The sequence below is a fragment of the Penicillium solitum genome (assembly GCF_028829755.1).
Source record: "Penicillium solitum strain IBT 25940 chromosome Unknown utg000008l_segment0_segment0, whole genome shotgun sequence".
NCBI lineage: Eukaryota > Fungi > Ascomycota > Eurotiomycetes > Eurotiales > Aspergillaceae > Penicillium > Penicillium solitum.
The window spans coordinates 895,127-913,499 of NW_027072127.1; the positions used below are offsets into that span (position 1 = coordinate 895,127).

At 50.3% G+C, this 18,373-nt stretch overlaps 9 protein-coding genes across 9 annotated transcripts; 7 read left to right on the forward strand and 2 right to left on the reverse strand.

The window, feature by feature from the left end:
- Nucleotides 1-144: 144 nt before the first annotated feature.
- N7455_009610 (uncharacterized protein) lies at nucleotides 145-3,051 on the forward strand (the record flags this gene model as incomplete). The annotated part of the gene is made up of 2 exons (XM_065606247.1): nucleotides 145-157; nucleotides 1,130-3,051. The coding sequence occupies 2 exons, from the start codon at nucleotides 145-147 to the stop codon at nucleotides 3,049-3,051; spliced, it is 1,935 nt and encodes a 644-aa protein (XP_065460210.1).
- A 312-nt stretch (nucleotides 3,052-3,363) lies between these two features.
- On the reverse strand, nucleotides 3,364-5,427 carry N7455_009611 (nuclear export protein Noc3; the record flags this gene model as incomplete). The annotated part of the gene is made up of 1 exon (XM_040954721.2): nucleotides 3,364-5,427. One exon carries the CDS (start codon nucleotides 5,425-5,427, stop codon nucleotides 3,364-3,366), a length of 2,064 nt encoding a protein of 687 aa, XP_040815010.2.
- Nucleotides 5,428-5,705: 278 nt separating this feature from the next.
- N7455_009612 (ribosome biosynthesis protein NIP7) lies at nucleotides 5,706-6,609 on the forward strand (the record flags this gene model as incomplete). Its single annotated transcript, XM_040954681.2, has 7 exons — nucleotides 5,706-5,723; nucleotides 5,779-5,991; nucleotides 6,048-6,110; nucleotides 6,181-6,207; nucleotides 6,265-6,447; nucleotides 6,503-6,529; nucleotides 6,586-6,609. 7 exons carry the CDS (start codon nucleotides 5,706-5,708, stop codon nucleotides 6,607-6,609), a joined length of 555 nt encoding a protein of 184 aa, XP_040814792.1.
- A 547-nt stretch (nucleotides 6,610-7,156) lies between these two features.
- On the forward strand, nucleotides 7,157-8,573 carry N7455_009613 (DCN1 family protein; the record flags this gene model as incomplete). The annotated part of the gene is made up of 5 exons (XM_040954562.2): nucleotides 7,157-7,240; nucleotides 7,352-7,395; nucleotides 7,747-7,820; nucleotides 7,878-8,052; nucleotides 8,141-8,573. The coding sequence occupies 5 exons, from the start codon at nucleotides 7,157-7,159 to the stop codon at nucleotides 8,571-8,573; spliced, it is 810 nt and encodes a 269-aa protein (XP_040814884.2).
- Nucleotides 8,574-9,189: 616 nt separating this feature from the next.
- Nucleotides 9,190-10,099, reverse strand: N7455_009614 (Mpv17/PMP22 family protein; the record flags this gene model as incomplete). The annotated part of the gene is made up of 4 exons (XM_040954710.2): nucleotides 9,190-9,240; nucleotides 9,301-9,567; nucleotides 9,633-9,908; nucleotides 9,977-10,099. The coding sequence occupies 4 exons, from the start codon at nucleotides 10,097-10,099 to the stop codon at nucleotides 9,190-9,192; spliced, it is 717 nt and encodes a 238-aa protein (XP_040814828.1).
- A 1,780-nt stretch (nucleotides 10,100-11,879) lies between these two features.
- N7455_009615 (uncharacterized protein) lies at nucleotides 11,880-12,296 on the forward strand (the record flags this gene model as incomplete). Its single annotated transcript, XM_040954706.2, has 1 exon — nucleotides 11,880-12,296. The coding sequence occupies one exon, from the start codon at nucleotides 11,880-11,882 to the stop codon at nucleotides 12,294-12,296; it is 417 nt and encodes a 138-aa protein (XP_040814823.2).
- Nucleotides 12,297-12,583: 287 nt separating this feature from the next.
- Nucleotides 12,584-12,895, forward strand: N7455_009616 (uncharacterized protein; the record flags this gene model as incomplete). Its single annotated transcript, XM_065606248.1, has 1 exon — nucleotides 12,584-12,895. The coding sequence occupies one exon, from the start codon at nucleotides 12,584-12,586 to the stop codon at nucleotides 12,893-12,895; it is 312 nt and encodes a 103-aa protein (XP_065460211.1).
- A 712-nt stretch (nucleotides 12,896-13,607) lies between these two features.
- Nucleotides 13,608-14,606, forward strand: N7455_009617 (uncharacterized protein; the record flags this gene model as incomplete). The annotated part of the gene is made up of 2 exons (XM_040954624.2): nucleotides 13,608-13,744; nucleotides 13,829-14,606. The coding sequence occupies 2 exons, from the start codon at nucleotides 13,608-13,610 to the stop codon at nucleotides 14,604-14,606; spliced, it is 915 nt and encodes a 304-aa protein (XP_040815004.1).
- An 870-nt stretch (nucleotides 14,607-15,476) lies between these two features.
- cdc48 (AAA family ATPase CDC48) lies at nucleotides 15,477-18,235 on the forward strand (the record flags this gene model as incomplete). The annotated part of the gene is made up of 6 exons (XM_040954570.2): nucleotides 15,477-15,526; nucleotides 15,579-15,606; nucleotides 15,663-15,718; nucleotides 15,776-16,025; nucleotides 16,092-17,583; nucleotides 17,649-18,235. 6 exons carry the CDS (start codon nucleotides 15,477-15,479, stop codon nucleotides 18,233-18,235), a joined length of 2,463 nt encoding a protein of 820 aa, XP_040814878.1.
- Between the last annotated feature and the right edge of the window lie 138 nt (nucleotides 18,236-18,373).

Consider the following 18,373-nt stretch of genomic DNA (forward strand, 5'->3'; position numbering starts at 1 on the left):
GCCGGTTCCTTCATGGAGGAATATGATCCTTGTTGTATCTTCTTTTGGGGTTTTCTTGCTTTCCTGGTGTGATGGGTGCTCGTATACTCTCGTATACTCAATACAATATGTGTAGAGAGTCTGCGAACGGAGAGAACCTCGGCCATGGGTTGCCCAGGTGGATCGTTCCTTCGATATTGGGAAAATGAGCCATATACTAGGGAGGCAGTCGTAATTTCCCTTTGGGGTAGTCAATACCTAGGTAATGGCTGACCATGAACCATAAGGCACGTGCTCGATGTTGTTAAACCGTTCTCTTCGACACGGTTTCTTCGTCTTGTTATTGCCACACGCGTCCCTCTTGTTCTTCTCCTTCTTCTTCTCTTTTCATCCAACCATCACAGCTCGTATCTTTTTCTTCGAAGAACAGCAGAAGACATGGCGAGAAAAAGTCAAGGTTAGTATCATTTCTTCATTTGTCAAGCATTCATCACATTTCAGCCTCATGGAGTGTCTCCTTCGGTGGACTCGGGCCTCGTTCGACCGAGTACACCATGGACCTGGCCTTTCCTTCAGACTCAAGTCTCTTCCTACGAGATTGAGCCTGGTTCCTGGGAATCAGGTTTCTCCTCCATGGGATTGAGCTTTGGCTCCTGGCAATCAGGTCTCTTCATGGGACTGAGCCTGGTCCCTGTGACTTGGGTATTTTCACCATGGACTTGAGCCTGGTTCCTAGCAACCGGATCTCTTATTTGTGGAATTGAGCCTGGCTCCTGGGAATCGGGTCCCTTGCTATAGAATTGGACATGATTCTTTTAAGTCAAGCCTTTCTTTGGCATTGGACATGATTCAAAAGAATTAAGCCTTTCTTTGGCATTGGGATTGCTTCCTTGTGATCAGATCTGCTTGGATCTGTGCAAGCAACCTCCTTTCTATGGCGGCCCTTTCTATGGAAGCAGGTCCTGCGGGCAAAGGAACTATTCTTTTGCCCATAGGATATGCCTCGAAAGAAAGAATAGAAAGATATATACGCAAAAACATGAGAGATATCTATCAGTTTGGTCTCACATGTTCAATTGATGGCTTTCACTTCCAGTTCAGTTCGAAGCAATAAGGGTTGGGATGGGTCACTGACTGGATGTTCTTATAGATACCGATTCGGAAGGTCCCCGCGGCCGTACTGGCCGGCCTGAGACGCCCTCCTCCTCTGCGAACTCGTCTCGTTCTCGTCGCAGCACCCTCTCCCAGCGCGTACACTTCGACGAGCCCGACATGTGCAACCCGCTGGCATCTCCTCGTTCTGACGTGACTGTTACTCCAGTCCCGGTGTCTGTGCCTGCCAAATCGACCAACCCCAAGGTTGGTTTGCCTTCGACGAGTGTTGCAGGAAGTAGTGTGCAGTCCCTGGACCAGTTGCCTGCACCTTCACATGACAAGCGTAACGCGTTCGCCCAACGCAAAGCAAAAGTCTCTGCCCCCTCTGCCCTTCCTGTCCCCTCAGTCTCCTCTGCCCCCTCTGTTCCCTCTTCCTCCCGCCCTCTTCGCTCTTCCATCCGTTCTTCTTCCATCCCCCCTGTTCCTCCTATCCCTGCCTCGATCCTGAAAAATCGACCTGGCAATCTCGCTGTCCCCCAAATCAAACCTCGCTCCTTTTCTGCTCCGCCATCTCCACCCAAGATGGCTGACAGCTCCAATGTTCCGGAGGGCAACAACAAGCCACTCCCCGTGTCTCCCTCCAGCAGATACGAACCTCACACACCCAGTCCGCGTACACCCATCTTCAAAAAGGATGGCATGCGCCGTCCCAGCTTCAGTCCAATGGAACGTACTACTGGTGCCAGTTCCACCACTGGCAGTCCTGCCACTCATCGTTCCAGCTTGACCCTCAAGGATCTTCCTGAGGCTGTTCGATCTCTCCAGTACAAATATGAGACAGACTTCAAGCGAGTCACAAAGAAGATCGACGATATCGACAAGCTCGAACGGAAAGTTGAGGACTTTGTTACCTTGACTCGAGACTACGTCCAGGATCACATGGATGCCCAGTTTGACCGCCAGTCAGAGGTGTCTCTCGAAATTATCAACGCGAAGCGTGACGCGACTGAAGCGAAGGAACAAGTTCACGACCTCAAGGAGCAGGTCAATGAGATCAATGAGCAGATTCACGAAATGCGACTCGAAATCAACGAACACACCTCGACTGTCAATGACCTGAGTGCCAAAGTCGACATGTGTCTCACTGGAATCTATGACAATACCGCAGAGCCATTTGTGGTCTACCAGCGTCGCAAGAACAAAGAGATCGACGAAGATATTCAAGACATCGGAGATCAAACTGTCGACCAGGGAGCGCAGATCAACTACTTGAGAACGCTGATCGTTCGCACTCAGGTTGCTCTCAGAGTCTTGCAACACGAGCACGGTCTTTCGATTTCTGAAGACGTGGAAAGGATTCTTCCATCCACCCCTTTGCCTGCACGCGACACCGTTCCACCCACTGGTACCCTGAGAACTCTTGTGTCCTCTGAGTCTGCGGCAATTCCACCAGCAAAAGCCACTGCTCCAGCACAGAACGCTCCTGCAGCACAAAACACTCCTGCAGCACAAAACACTCCTGCAGCACAAAACACTCCTGCAGCAAAGAGCGCTCCGCAAGCAAAGGCCGCTCCACCAGCAAATACCATTCCGCAAGTGAAGATCACTCCTCCAACAGCCACTCCGCCAGCATCAGCCACCGGATCAGCAACCATCACTCCGCCAGGATCGTCCACCGTAAAGCAGAGTTCCATCCCACGGCGTACGAAGAGGAAGAAGAGCTCGAAGAAGTCTTCCAGCGGGTCCTCCGGTTCCACTGTTGCGAACCAGACCGCCACCACCGAGGAAGAGACAGTTCCCCCTGTCCCCCCTGTCCCCCAGGTCCCCCACGGGATCATTCTGCCCCTCGATGCTGTCCGCGACACGCCCAACATCCCCCTGGGCCACATTCACCCACTGTACAGACCACAGTTCAGTGAGATGAACGCGGAGGACATTCCCGCGGCCGCTTCTACCCCCCGGATCGAGGAGCGTTAGGGCCCTCGTGTCCACTGTAGAGTTCTGAGAATGACTCGCAAGTAAGCGAGCAAGTCCAGAACTCAAAAAAGATGCAACTACAAAGAAAAAACAAAAAACAACCAAAAAAATTCAAAACGAAAACCCTCACAAAGAAAAGTACCACCCAAAAAGAAAAAGAAAAAGAAAAAAAAAAAAAAAAAAAAAAAGGGATGTACAAGTGCTCGTCTGTTTGTTAGATTTTGTTGTTATGTCAATGAAGATGTTTGATTACAATTCCCAAGAAGTGTAGATTGTAGCTGAATGTGCATGTAAAATTAATCAAAACAGTATTTACTTAGAGGACATCATCATCTTTTCAATCTCGACCGCCGACTCTCGCACCTGTGGACAGTAATGCAAACGCAACAGTTCACCCTCCCACACCGAACCGGCAAAGACATTGGTAGCTTCAATATCAGTAGCAAAAGCATTGAACACACCATCACCCTTGCGCTCCTCCGTATGCCACAGCGAAGAGATACGACGACCATGATATTTCGAGACTTGGTTCATGAGCGTAAGAGTCGCAAGGGCAGACTTCTCCGGCAACTGGAGGGAAGTCGTCATGAGACGCTTGGAGAAACTGGCAAGTCGGCTTGGGGGCGGGTTGCCGTGTGCGCGGGATAGCAGGGTTGGCTGCAAGCAGCGGAGGAGGAGGACCATCGGGGTCTGGAAGTTGACCTTGTTCTTGGAGCGGGACTCGGAGAGTTCTTTGCCTTCTGCGGAGGAGTTGGGGTCGGGGAGACGGAGGGCTGTGCCGGGGTTGAACTCGACGTCTGGGTTCATGGAGAGAGAGTAGAGGGATCGGTAAAGGTGCTTGATAAAGAAGTTCAGATCGAGGTGAAGACCTGCGGCTGCTTTGCTGGCTTCTTGGCCTTCTAGTAGGGCGAAAGCAGTCACAGTGCAGAGTAGCGTCCTTCGGCGAGCATCGCGGGCTGCGCTTTCGGCAATTGTGACATTGTCTTCGTCTTCGTCGTCCTCCTCGTTGACGACTTCCTGGTCGCCTTCCACGCCCATTTCCTCGCGCTCTGCGTGGTTGATTAGGTCTTTCAGGGCCTCGAGCAAATCACCGAAGAAGTCCTGGTTGATAAGGTGGGCGTATTTGGCCAAACCCTCAAGCACAGGACCCATCAATGCGGGAATGCGGAGCTTGAGAATGCGGAAATAGAGTCCGAACACAAGCTTTAGTGTTTCGGCCTGGTTCTTGTCTCTTTGTTCGTGCGATACCACTGCGTCTGCTTGTCGCATATCCTTCTCGACTTCCTTCCGCTCCTTCTGAACCTTGCGCTCTCGCTTTGTGCGGAATTCGCGCTTTTGCTTTTGCTTCTTTCCTTGGGGGGCTTCTTCTTCCTCCCGGTCAACGCGGTCTCGGGACGCCTTCAAGTGGAACTCGCCGAGCAAACGAAGATGGAGGAATGTGTCTAAGACACTGGGGTGAATGTGGAAGTCTCTGGCCTTCAACATCTTTGCGAGCAGACGAACAGCTTCGAGGGAAACGGTTCCATCGTCATCTTTGGCGAAAACCTCCTCCATAGTTTCGCGGCACTTGACATAGTCGGCATCAAGCTGTCTCCGTGCAAGGCGGTTAACCAAAATCTTCAGAAGCTCACTGCGGAAGTTGAAGTGTGGCACGGCCAAGAGCATAGTGCATGCCATTGAAATTGCGAAGCTCCTCAGTCCAGGATCTGTGGGGTCATCTCCTTTAGCCGGCTTTACGAGCGTAGCAAGCTTTTGAACATAGGCTCGATATCCTGCCACAAGGGACTGTTCGAAGTCTCGGAGCTTCCGCACTTCTTTTGATACCCTGCCAGTCTGGTCCTCTTCGCTCAGCGGACGAATACGGTATCCTGGGATGACATCCTTGTAGATAGCCGCTTGTGAGGCCAGAGCCAGTTTCTTAACCGTGGTAGGTGTGGATTTCTTCGACACCATCTCGGCCATTGTCTTGAACAGAGAGATGTGCTCCTCCGGATCCTCGTTGATCAGGGTTGCCATCTTCGCTAGCTCCTCCTTTGCTTGCAAGATTTGTACCTTCACTGGAATCTTGGGTGCTTCTTCCTCGGGTTCTTCTCCGTCCTCCTCACCATCCTCACCCTCCTCCTCATCATCATCGGTACCCAGGAAGCTGTCGGTTTCCTCACCCTGGTCTTCAAGCTGTGCTTCAGCCTGAACGAATCCTTCAGAGGTCTTGATTGGCAATCGTGCGTTCTCGCCGGCTTTCTTGGTGTTTTTGCGCGGGCGGCGTTCGTAGTCTTGCTCAACATCCCACTCTTCGGTTTTGGAGCGCGATGAGGAGTCCTCAACATCCGCTGGAGGACTCAATCGTCTCCGCTTCACTTCTGGGCCACGCGCCATTTTGTAATTCGAGATTTGGGGGATTGACGGTGGAATTTGCGGAGAATAGTAAAAAAGATCTTTAGAGTGAAAAGGCGGTCCCGAAAATTCTAGGCGGAAGGACAATCATTACCCTGATTGGCTCTTCATGTCCGTTCCGTCGCTATAAATTTCAGGTCCGTTTCTTGGCGGTGAGATATTGCCCGACTTTGGTTTTTTTCTTGTTCTTCACTTCCCGTCAATACAAGCTCGTTGCTACTCAACCTTTTTGCCATATCTTCAGCTTCATATCCGACAATATGAGATCCCTCACAGAAGTGCGTACTTATACCATTCTCATTGACTACTTTGACTAACTCATGCCTCTTTTAGGAAGAGACACGGACGCTCTTCACGAAGCTAGCTTCTTACACCGGCCGCAGTCTCAATTCTCTTATTACCCCCGCTGAAGATGGAACTATGAGTGTTTTCCGCTTGCAGGGATCTCGGGTTTACTACGTGAACAAGGAAATTGCCAACCTGAGCGTTTCATTCCCTCGCGAAAATCTACTTTCTTGCGGTACTATGATAGGGAAATATACTAAGGTCCGCTACGATTGGCTCTGCTGTTATTCTAGTCATTCATGCTGACATACTGGCAGACGGGCAAGTTCCGCATCAACCTGACAGCTCTGGATCTCCTGGCGCAACACGCCCGGTACAAGGTACGTATAGCAATCTAAGCATTGCAACAAGACATCAAGACCTCATGCTAACTCTATATCCCCGGCACAGGTCTGGATCAAAGCAAACGGAGTGATGGTAAGCTTGATATTCCAATTTCCGGTAGGATCTGCGGTCCTTGCTAACAAGTTTTAGCCTCTGCTCTATGGCGGTTCGGTTCTAAAAGCCCACGTGGCTCGTTTCAGTGAAGATGTCCCAGAAAATGCAGGAGTTATCATTCTGGACTCCAACGATGTCCCCCTGGGATTCGGAGTTACAGCAAGGTCATCCGCGCAGATCGCAAAATTGGACCCTACTAGTATCGCGGTCCATCGTCAGGTAGGTGGAACTTAGCTCTGTGCTCTTACTTACATTAGCTAACCTAAATGAACAGGCCGATGCAGGAGAGTACCTTAGAGAGGTGAGTCGGGTCTATCTTCAAATTCTCAAGGACCAAATTGCTAATATCTATATTAGGAGGATACCTTGTTCACAACCTAAGCAAATTCGACACGACACCGAATCTTACATGTTTGCACCTCGCAAAAGGCGTTTGGGAGTTTCACCTGATCTATTTGATCTTACAAAAGTTGACTGTACTTCGTACCATCGAATCCTGTGCTCATTGCTTCTAATGTGATGAATTGATGGCAAATGTTGACCAACAACTTCTCTGTAATGGTTACTATATGAAAATACATACTCTGAATACACACAAATCCATGTCTAATATATATAATGAAAATCAATAGTCATCCCAAGTTTATCCATGGATATGTATAGCCTGGGTTGTAGTTGATATAGGACTTTTCGGGGATGTGATGAGTCAGCTCGATGCGAGACCCCGGTCAAATCCATCCATCCACAGGAGCAGGACGATAACTCACTACAGACCTCGTAGCCCTGGTGTTTCTCGTATCTTCCAGGCCAAGCAGAAATTCTCTCGCCCCAGCACTACATACCACGCACTTTCAATCCCCTAGCGTGTTTCCACCACTTATTGCATTTCTCCTGCGCGTAGTGGGCACAAATATTGCCAACCCCCACCATGCCACCCTACACAACCAGCCAGAAACACCAAATCGCTGAGTTTGTCAGCTGTACACAGACAAAAGACTCAGTTGCTGTTAAAGTGAGTAACTTGCATGCTTTTCTGATATGTTCTTCCCTATGCGATCTGTTTGAACATCTTAAGACACTTCTGTCAGGTCACGTGGATCAACAGACTAACTTTCTGATATAGTTCCTTAAAGCATGTGGTTGGAGTTTACCTCCAGCACTTGACGCGTAAGTGCTTGTCATCACACTTGTGTCAAACTTTGATGTCTCTTTGTTTCATTTGTCTCCAACCTTTACCTGGGAATGTGGTGTTGAGTCCGGGAGGCCAACAGATAGCTAGAGCATCAAAGCTTCAACATCTGTTCTTCTCTTCTCAAGGCTTGCCTAAGTCCCACTTGGGGAAATTCTTGGCCTCTTGCCACATCAGTCATCATCCCAAATGCCTCGAGTGAAGAAGACGAAGAAGAAGTGCTTGCCATTCCCTAGCCCCATGACAATATACCCAACCATCTTGCTCCGGCGAAATCATATATGGCCCACGCTTGAAACACCCCAAAGCTAATGTTATCACTGAAATAGCTTCTTCGCCGCTGCGTCTGGCACCTCCGCAATTATAACCTCAGAACTTACAAAGACCTTCGACCACTACCGAGGTACTTACCCACCCTAAACTGGTGCTTTTGATACCGAAAATACTCACATCACCGCAGATGACCCAGTCGATAGCCCTGATACCATCGGTATCACACGAGCAATAGATTTCCTCGGCGATCTGAAGGTCGAGCTCGACGAAGTGACCTGTCTAGCCATCGCCGAGCTCCTCAAATCACCATCGATGGGCGAGTTCACCCGCGAAGGATGGAGGGAAGGATGGCTTGGAGTTGGGTAAGTGCAACTTTGTTAACGAAGACCCCCTCCAGCCCAGACTCAACCGTCCCCAATATGGTATACATCCAATCTAACAACCCACAAGCTGCGACACCATACAAAAAATGCAAGCGCACGCCAAGCTCCTCCGAGAGCGAATCCCACAAGATCCATCCCTCTTCCGACGAGTCTACAGATACGCATTCCCGCTCTCACGAATGCAAGGACAGCGCAACCTGCAATTCGAGATCGCCGCCGAGCAGTGGCGTCTCTTCTTCACGACTGATCATGGCGGTGTGGCGTGGAACACGGCGACGACGCCGTGGCTGGATTGGTGGATTGAGTTCCTTGAAGAGCGCGGGAAAAAGCCAGTTAATAAGGATCTGTGGGAGCAGGTTGAGGTGTTTATGCGCAAGAGTCTCGAGGATGAGGAGATGGGCTGGTGGAGTCCGGATGGGGCTTGGCCTGGTGCGCTGGATGACTTTGTTGCTTGGGTGCAGGCTAAGCGGGGGAAGGGATCGGAAATGGAGGTTGAATAAGGTGAAATCTGGTTTATTCGTGGATTCTGGATATGAGGGATTTGTTTCTTCTCGTTTCCGGATGGGTTGTGCCATGGTGTGTGGCATGACAGATTATTTACTCTTCAGAATCCATGTCTCCTTGTACCTTATCCACTTCTATCATCCACTAACATCCTTCCTGTGTCTCGGATCTTTTATAGTTATGATTGAATCAACGATGGCCACGTGTACCTGCTTCATGTCAAGGGTGGTTGCATTTCTTTTGGTTTTATCTTTCCCGACTTGCATGTGTATATTGAAGTATAGATTGGCAGAGGTAGAAGCAATGGCGCGACTAGCTCAAACGGAGAAAAAGAAATATATATATATAATACCGATCTTCAAGGGGTGGAATTGAAATAAGAGAAAGATATAAAGCCATTCGTCATGAAATTGAGTGATAACATCAGGGGGAAATATCTGCGGCATATCAAGATGCACAGGGGGTGTGTACATGGATTTAGATCAACACCGGAGAATAATAAACAAAGGAAAAAAAGATAAATCGGTGACAGCAAACGAGCCAAAAGAGACGACACACATAGGTCTTCGACATGTCCGGTTGTGTTTGCAGTCAATTGCGGACTCGGCCCATTTAAGGGAAGTCGCGCTTCTCGTAGCCGGGGTCGCGACGCTGGTCGTAACGCTGTCGTGTCATTAGCAATTGAGTCGCAATTTGTCGCAATTCCAACGATTTGTATCATACCTTCCGGAGAGCTTCCAGACGCTTCTTCTTGGTGTGGGTGTTGACGTAGGTTCCAATGAAGAATCCGACAATGTTGAAGAAGGGCACCCAGGCGTGCTCGGGGAGGAACTTCTGAGCAAAGGCCAAGCACAGGGGCGAGGTGATCCAGCTGACCTTCATGACGGGCATGAATCCAGCCTTAACGGTCGCGCGAACCTGGTGGATGGTGCGCGCACCGGCGATAATAGCCATGGAGGTCAGGTAGACGCTGTTCTGGATGGGAGAGATCTGGGGAAACGGGTGACGTTAGCGAAGCTCATGCGGGTCAGGTGATGTCAGCGACGACAACGTACAATCAAATTGCTAGCGAGGATCTGAAGAATCTTGGCCTTGAGACTTGTGCGGCCGGCGAAGATCTTCTGCAAGATGCCAATGAGGACGTGGCCGAGGGGGGCGCTGATGAACATTCCGTACAGCGACATCTTGGGGATGCGCGAGCTGAAGTAGTGGCCGTGCTTGCCGACATCGTGGGCGATCCACGAAGCCAGCAGTTCCTGCAGACCGGAGAGCACACCGGAGGTGAGCATCTTCGTGCGCAGCGGGTTCTTCTGGAGCTGGAGGAGGTAGGCCTATTGACGATCCATTCCCCGGATCAGTGTTGGTTCGATATTATTGGAGGAGGGGGGACGCTGCATACCTGAAGATACCCAGCCGCTGTCTTTCCACCGGTCAATCGTTCACCGACGCGGTGCACGAGGTCCTCGGGCTTGCCGTCGCCCGTGACGGTGCGGACGGTCTCCTCTTGGAACTTGACGGACATTGTGGTGATCGGAGGGGGTTGGGGGAGGATAGGATTCCGGAGGGATCAGAAGGGCTCTTCAGATTAGAGACGCTCCTAAAATAAGTTAATAATTGAATAGAATTAATATGTAATGGATGATAAGGTGCCCAAGTGGAGAAATTGTGAAGACGATGGGGGGTGAGACCGGGGGGGGTCTTGTTTGTTTATGTTGGATGTTGGCCCGAGGGTGGCTGGGATAGGATAGGACAGCCGAGGCCTTTCAATATAGAACTCACACAAAATATCTCAACTCTGTTGAATAATATATATATAGTCTTAAAAATAAATTCAGTCGGAAGATTATATCCTGGAAATGGAGACGGCTATACGAACAGTCGGCAGATGGATCCCCGGCGAGATCCATTGGCGGAGCACATCGGAAACCTCCGACGGCTTTTGGTTGAATCCGGGGGCTTTGACGGCTTTTACCCCTTATTATTTACAATTTTGTCGAGAAGGTTGTGGATTTATGATTTTCATACGGAGTATAGATCCTAATCCATATTGGAAATTTTACCATTTGTTATTTTTGATGCAATGCCCAGGGCTTTAATGGCCACGGGACACTTCTCACCTCCATGTAGACTTAAGCATTGTCTCTTTTCAAAGATATTCATGGTTTGTGTTTGATTTAAGCTGGTTACTCAAGACTGAATGAATATATATGTAGAGATGTGGGACCTGTCAATTCAGTTTGTAGGGTACATATCCTTCAGTTAGTTATATGGAGTACAATATGTAGATGTATTACATTCTATACTTGCACGTTATATTCGTGTAGAATTTGCGTAGAATTTAACCGCCAGCTACCTCTTGGCGTCTTTACCTTCAATATCTATAGATCTGTAGTAGTCTGAGAATCCAACATTCGGTCTACTAGTCCATGTTCTTCCCGTAAAAAGGGTTATGGGGGCAAAGTAATAAAAAAGAATCACTAACAAGCTTGAGTTGCACAAAGGATTGCTTTATGCCTGTCAACTATGTGGGAGTATATAGATTCTGGCTTGTCCCACATCTCAGCCAAATATATAAATAGACCAGCGAGCAGTAACCGGGCCGGAGCGAATATACATGCACAGATTGGTGATTCCAATATCAGACATATAACGGGCCGTTAAAATGACCTTCACCACGGTTGCGCTCTCTGCCGTTCGAATAGTATTCTCAGCGAGAGCAATGGGTCTATGGGAAGCTCGCATATGACCGTGTGGGAGCACGGCCATCTGGGATATGAGGAATATACCAGCAAGTTGTTGCCGGTGTTGTCGTCAGGGTTGTTGTCGGACACCACGATGTCATCAGGTCACCTATCAACCGGTGAGCGACTCAGCGAATCCAACGACTCAGCGAAGGACTCAGCGACGATGTCATAGATGGACCAAACCTTACACCGCTCCTCACACCTGATGCCATCTGTTTCCCACCATTTCATTCCATCTTGTCCTTGATCAATTGATTCCATCTGCTTCGGAATTTTTCATCACATCTGTGTATTTGCAGCTACCGGCCGAAGTATCAGTCATTTTTCTAGTGTGCAAACCTTTCGGCAGCACACCGGCGTGACACCGTGTCTGTTCACGTCCAAGCACAGCAACGTACTTCGCCAGCTCCAGTCACCGGCGGAGGTACAAGAATTCCTTTTCTCTTGCGTGTAGCCCTTCTGGCAAACACCCACGGGACCTTACCTTTCACATTTTCTTTCCAATTCACAACAATCCCTTCTTTGTCGGGGACGAGACACCCCGACGTGACACCACTCATGCCTTTGCGCCACTCCAACATGGAGGCGCTGGAGTCTTCTGGTTTCCGGGCCGAGTCACAAGGGCCCCGAGACATCATCGAGGGATACGACGAGTTCATAGGTAGTCCCACCTTAGCTATGTCGCTTATCGCCACCGAGAGCGACAAACCTGATGCAGTTAATGTAGGCCCCGATGAGGGCACAGGGTTTGTGGGCAATATTCGACAGTACTTCCAATTGCGCCATCACAGAAATCATGAATGGGCCAATCGCCATGGTGGCCTTGGCCTTGTTCGCCAGAATGTCGGATTCGCCGGTCGCCACGCTGAACTTGGGTTCCGTCAGCGGATTCGTGAATCCGCCAGTCGCCTAGTCGATCGATACCGTCACCGACAGATGCTCAGACGATATGGCAATGCCCTCGCCAGCCACTAAGCTAGGAACAACGAACACAATATCGAAGATCATGATTCGACGCTCAGACGATTTGAAAACCTGCTCGCCGCTCGCCAGGCTGGGAGAAGCCGACAGGATATCGAATACCACAATTCCCAGCATGCATATAGATCGGCCACCATCGACCTGTTGCAGTTGCCGTCGCCGTATAATTCTCAGCATGCGCATGGATCGGCCACCGACAATTCTGATGATGACCTAGCAAGCGACCGGAGTTCTCAAGTACGACGCGGCAGATCCCTTCAACGATAGAAGCAATTTCAGCGATGCATTTTCTGAGGCGGGGGGTAGCAACCACCCATCGAGGGAACATTCTGAAGAACGACGAGGCAGAAGACTTCTACGAGCCTCAAGCATTGTCAGGGATCCGTGGGCTGCTGGCCGTCATGCCAGACCGGGGATATGAGGATGGTTCAACATCCCCCGATGGGAATGCGGGCGGCGGCGATGATGATGATGATGATGATGATGATACGGGGTGGAGGTGCTATCCAGGGGTTGAGGTGGGCAGCGAGATGTGTCTGTCTACGTTTCGTTGCCTGTCTCACCAAAACCCCCAGCCCGCAAACGGAGTCTGATGAGGAACTCTCAACTCTTGTGCCCCGTATCATCGTCACTCCCTCAGACCCATCGGGGTATATACATACCTGCCCTACTAAATTCAAGGGAGGATGGAGTCGGAGTGAGGAAGAGGTGGAGGTGAGGTGAGGCCGCAGTCAGGCGGAGGTGAGCGGGGGATCAGCAGCATGTGTACGGTACATGTGAGAGGAGGATTGAAGGGTGGAACTCGGATTCCACATGTGAGAATCGGGGATTTTCCCCCCAAATGAAGAATTTCTAAAGATGATTCCAAGTAAAAATAAAAGTCACGGTATGTAAATGTATAAATGTACATGTACATGTAAATGATATTAAATTAGGTATTCTGAAAACTCATATGTATGTAGTAAACCAAGCACATCAATCAGATTAAGATACTCCGTACATATCAAAAAGATACACCATTTCCGGTGACCTGCCCGTGTACATATTGATGCGATATACTATAAGCTAGCAAGATAAATATGAGAAAAAAGAGATACGAAGTTATATTAATTATTATAATATGAATCAAGTCGAAGTATAGCGGCTAGTTAGGCGATGACTAAAATACTGGGGGATAACCCTCGGAGATTAGATCGAATTTCCTTAAGTTCCGAGCCTCGGTTCCGCTTGTGCGCTTCCACCCAACCTCAAGTGCATTTCATTTCCTTTCATTTCTCTCTTTCTTTCTGATGCTCATCATACACCATGTCCAACTCTGAACACCCTCCAGGCGAGGGAACTGATGTCCAGGCGGGGAAAGCCCCCGCCGGGAGCTCATGCGCGAAGCGCCAACTGCTAGCCGCCTTGACAACAACTGATGTGACAATCCGCCGGCTGGATCTGTAAGGCCCCTTTCGACCCTGATATGTCAGGGCGAGATTTTGGCGCTCGACGCAGATTAAGAATACCGCTGACCGCTCCTGCAGATTACTCTCGGAGGCAAACGGACAAGAGCGAGTACTAGCGACTATCAACTATGTCGCCTCAATGCTGCACCACCTCACTGCGTCAGCACCCTGGATAGCATTACAAACAAGACTGGGTATCCTTGCACGATTGAAAGGTCGCGTACCCACCAAGAACGTCACTCCCGCGTCGTCAAAATCGAAATTCGCGGCCCTTTCCTCCCTCGCATCGGAGACAAGATACAACTTGCGCCTGTTTGGGCTGCTACCTTTGTGGATTTGGGGAGCTGAAACCCTCAAATCACCACCAGCCGACCCCATCCTCCACGCTCTGACCGTCCTACAGGTCATCTCGAATGTGATCTACCAGCTTCTCGAGAACGTGGGCTACCTTGCATCCAAGGGTGTTGTCTCGAAGCGCTTTGTGGACAAATATGGAGGCCTTGCCAAATGGGATATTTGGAGTACTCGTGGATGGTTCGGGCACATCTTCTTCCAGTTCTTTGTGCTCTGGCGCCAGAGTGTGCTGCGCAGACAGCGGTTAGCCGCACAGCGAGCGGCTGCCGGCACAGTCGAGACTAAAGAGACCAAGGCTGAAGATAGCGAAGCGCTACGTTTGGAGATCCGGGCTTGGCGAAAGAGCATGGTGAATAATGTCATCTGGGCACCATTATGTCTGCACTGGTGTGTCGAGAAAGGCATTGGTATTCCCGATAGTTTGACCGGACTTATCAGCTTCTGTGCCGGGGCTTGGAGTCTTCATGACTGCTGGGCTGGGACCACAAGCGTTAAAGCATAGATATTGGACTGCCTGTGGTGGTCCTCGGGGGGTTTCCCCCTTCGTTTCTTATTTGTACAGATCCCCTTCTACTTGCACATATACCTGGTGTTGACAGCGCGCATGGCTTGTTATTGGCTTTTGGATTTTATAGCTCTACACCGATTTTTCAAAATATAGAACTGCCTTGACACATTCGCTGCGATGAATATAACAGGGTTGGCGTTTCTTTCGATCTAAGCCTTTGCTAAAGATATCATTTCCTTTTAAGTGTATGGCATTTCTACATCCTCTAAACACTTGCAAAGGCTAAATAGTTCTCTATCCGAGGACTTGGCAGATTCGACGTTGTCTGGCATTGCTTCTGTGGTGCTAAGTATGGACTTTATTACTTTGTGGGTTCCTTGTCCTAGTCTAACCACATAGAGTTGGAATTTCTTTAATTTTGAGGGAAGTGCGCCGTGGCCCTTTAGAATTGCTGTAGTTGTAATCATTTCAGGGTAAGGACCTTGGTAACCATATTTACTGTAACTAGTTAGCAGTTATCATCTGTTGCCCCAGGCATTAAGGCTCCCAATCGACTGAGTTCCATGCGCTTCGTTGTGGCGGACAACGCGATGACATAAGCGCCAGGCTTAAGTCATCATCGTCAGTTCTAAGAGCAGAGGTAGGAAGCTCAACATCATCATTCCTGTTACCTACCTTTATCTCCACTTTACCGCCGTTGGATTCGCTCTCTGATTCTGATCTATCGGTTCATTTTTTCATTTCCAGTACTCATTTCTCGTTCCATTTTAAATCCGTGTCTCGCTCCGCCTGTTTCTGGGCACTGGACACCTTTGTTCACTCAAGCTTGCTTCCATCAACGTCACGACCTCATTTACGGCCATCATGTCTTCCGAGCCGGATCACACGCACGACAAGAAGAGGGTCCACCTGCAGTACGTTTCATTTGAACACTTTTGATTACTGAGTATGCTAACCGGACTCCAGGGACGCCTCGGGTGCTGAGAAGAAGGAGGTAAGCATAGGCTACAGGGCAGCTCACAAATGCCTCAGAACTGACAAAAAATGCAGGAGCTCGATACCTCCACCGCTATCTTGAAGAAGAAGAAGAAGCCCAACTCCTTGATGTGAGTAGCTGATAAGAGATATCTGTTGAGAGCAAGGAGCTAACAGTTTTCGTGCAGTGTGACCGATGCCGTTAACGATGATAACTCGGTGATTGCTCTCTCGAACAACACCATGGAGACTCTCCAGCTCTTCCGTGGTGATACAGTTCTCGTGAAGGGCAAGAAGCGCAAGGATACTGTGCTGATCGTCCTCGCCGATGACGATCTCGATGATGGAAGCGCCCGCATCAACCGTGTTGTGCGTCACAACCTTCGTGTCAAGCACGGCGATATGATCACTGTGCACCCTTGCCCCGATATCAAATATGTAAGTTGGACATTTCCACATCATTTTTACCATGATCCACTGGCTAATTCTATCCCCGTGATCTAGGCCAAGCGCATTGCTGTCCTTCCCATCGCCGATACCATCGAGGGCCTGACTGGTTCTCTCTTCGATGTCTACCTTGCTCCCTACTTCCGTGAGGCCTACCGACCAGTCCGACAGGGTGACTTGTTCACAGTACGAGGTGGCATGAGACAAATCGAATTTAAGGTTGTGGAGGTCGACCCTCCCGAATATGGCATTGTTGCCCAGGACACAATTATTCACTGCGAGGGTGAGCCCATCCAACGAGAGGATGAGGAGGGTAACCTCAACGAGGTTGGCTACGACGATATTGGTGGATGCCGCAAGCAGATGGCTCAGATCCGTGAATTGGTCGAGTTGCCTCTCCGTCATCCTCAGCTCTTCAAGTCCATTGGTATTAAGCCGCCTCGTGGTATCCTCATGTACGGTCCTCCCGGTACCGGTAAGACCCTGATGGCTCGTGCTGTTGCCAACGAGACTGGTGCTTTCTTCTTCCTGATCAACGGTCCCGAGATCATGTCAAAGATGGCTGGTGAATCCGAGTCCAACCTGCGCAAGGCCTTCGAGGAGGCCGAGAAGAACTCCCCCGCTATTATCTTCATTGATGAGATCGACTCTATTGCCCCCAAGCGTGAGAAGACCAACGGTGAGGTCGAGCGCCGTGTCGTTTCCCAGCTGCTCACCCTCATGGACGGTATGAAGGCCCGTTCCAACGTTGTGGTTATGGCCGCTACCAACCGTCCCAACTCCATTGATCCTGCTCTTCGTCGTTTCGGCCGTTTCGATCGTGAGGTCGACATTGGTATTCCCGACCCAACTGGCCGTCTTGAGATCATGCAAATCCACACCAAGAACATGAAGCTTGGCGAGGATGTCGATCTGGAGACCATTGCCGCCGAGACCCACGGTTACGTCGGTTCTGATCTTGCTTCCCTCTGCTCTGAGGCTGCTATGCAGCAGATTCGTGAGAAGATGGATCTCATCGATCTTGATGAGGACACCATCGATGCCGAGGTTCTTGAGGCTCTCGGTGTCACCATGGAGAACTTCCGCTTTGCCCTGGGTGTCTCCAACCCCTCCGCTCTCCGCGAGGTTGCTGTCGTCGAAGTTCCCAACGTTCGCTGGGACGACATTGGTGGTCTCGAGGAGGTCAAGCGCGAGCTTGTCGAAAGTGTCCAATACCCCGTGGACCATCCCGAGATGTTCCAGAAGTTCGGTCTCTCACCTTCTCGCGGTGTGCTGTTCTATGGTCCTCCTGGTACGGGTAAGACCATGTTGGCCAAGGCTGTTGCCAACGAGTGTGCTGCCAACTTTATCTCCGTCAAGGGCCCTGAGCTTCTGAGCATGTGGTTCGGTGAGTCCGAGAGCAACATCCGTGACATCTTCGATAAGGCTCGTGCTGCTGCTCCTTGTGTCGTCTTCCTTGACGAACTGGACTCCATCGCCAAGTCTCGTGGTGGTTCCGTCGGTGATGCCGGTGGTGCCTCCGACCGTGTTGTAAACCAACTTCTTACTGGTAAGTTTCCGCTGTTACAAAGTGTTTGTTTTTTTTGCCCTGAATAGCCACTAATTCCCTAACAGAGATGGATGGTATGACTTCCAAGAAGAACGTCTTCGTCATTGGTGCTACCAACCGTCCCGAACAGCTCGATGCCGCTCTGGTCCGTCCTGGTCGTCTTGACACCCTGGTCTACGTTCCCCTGCCTGACCAGGAGTCCCGTGAGGGTATCCTCAAGGCCCAGCTCCGCAAGACTCCCGTCGCCGGTGACGTCGACATTGCTTTCATTGCCAGCAAGACCCACGGCTTCTCCGGTGCCGATCTCGGCTTCGTGACACAGCGTGCCGTCAAGCTCGCCATCAAGCAGGCCATTTCTGCCGACATCGACCGCCAAAAGGAGCGCGAGGCCGCCGGTGAGGACATCACGATGGCCGAGGAGGATGAGGATGTGGAAGACCCCGTGCCCGAGCTCACTCGTGCTCACTTCGAGGAGGCCATGAAGTCCGCTCGCCGCTCCGTCAGCGACGTCGAGATCCGCCGCTACGAGGCCTTCGCCCAGAGCCTGAAGAACACCGGAGGTGGCAGCTTCTTCCGCTTCCCCTCTGCTGGTGAAGTCCAGGAGAACGATACCTTCGGCGAAGCCGGCAATGACGACAGCCTCTACGATTAAACGCTTCTTTTTGCTTCGAGGTGATATGACTTGTTTTTTCCTTAGTTCAGCCATGCCCTGGTTTCTGCGGCCAAATTCGCTTATGAATAGATCGTTTCGCGTGGGTGGAAATGCAGACCTGTTTGCTGGGCTTTCATG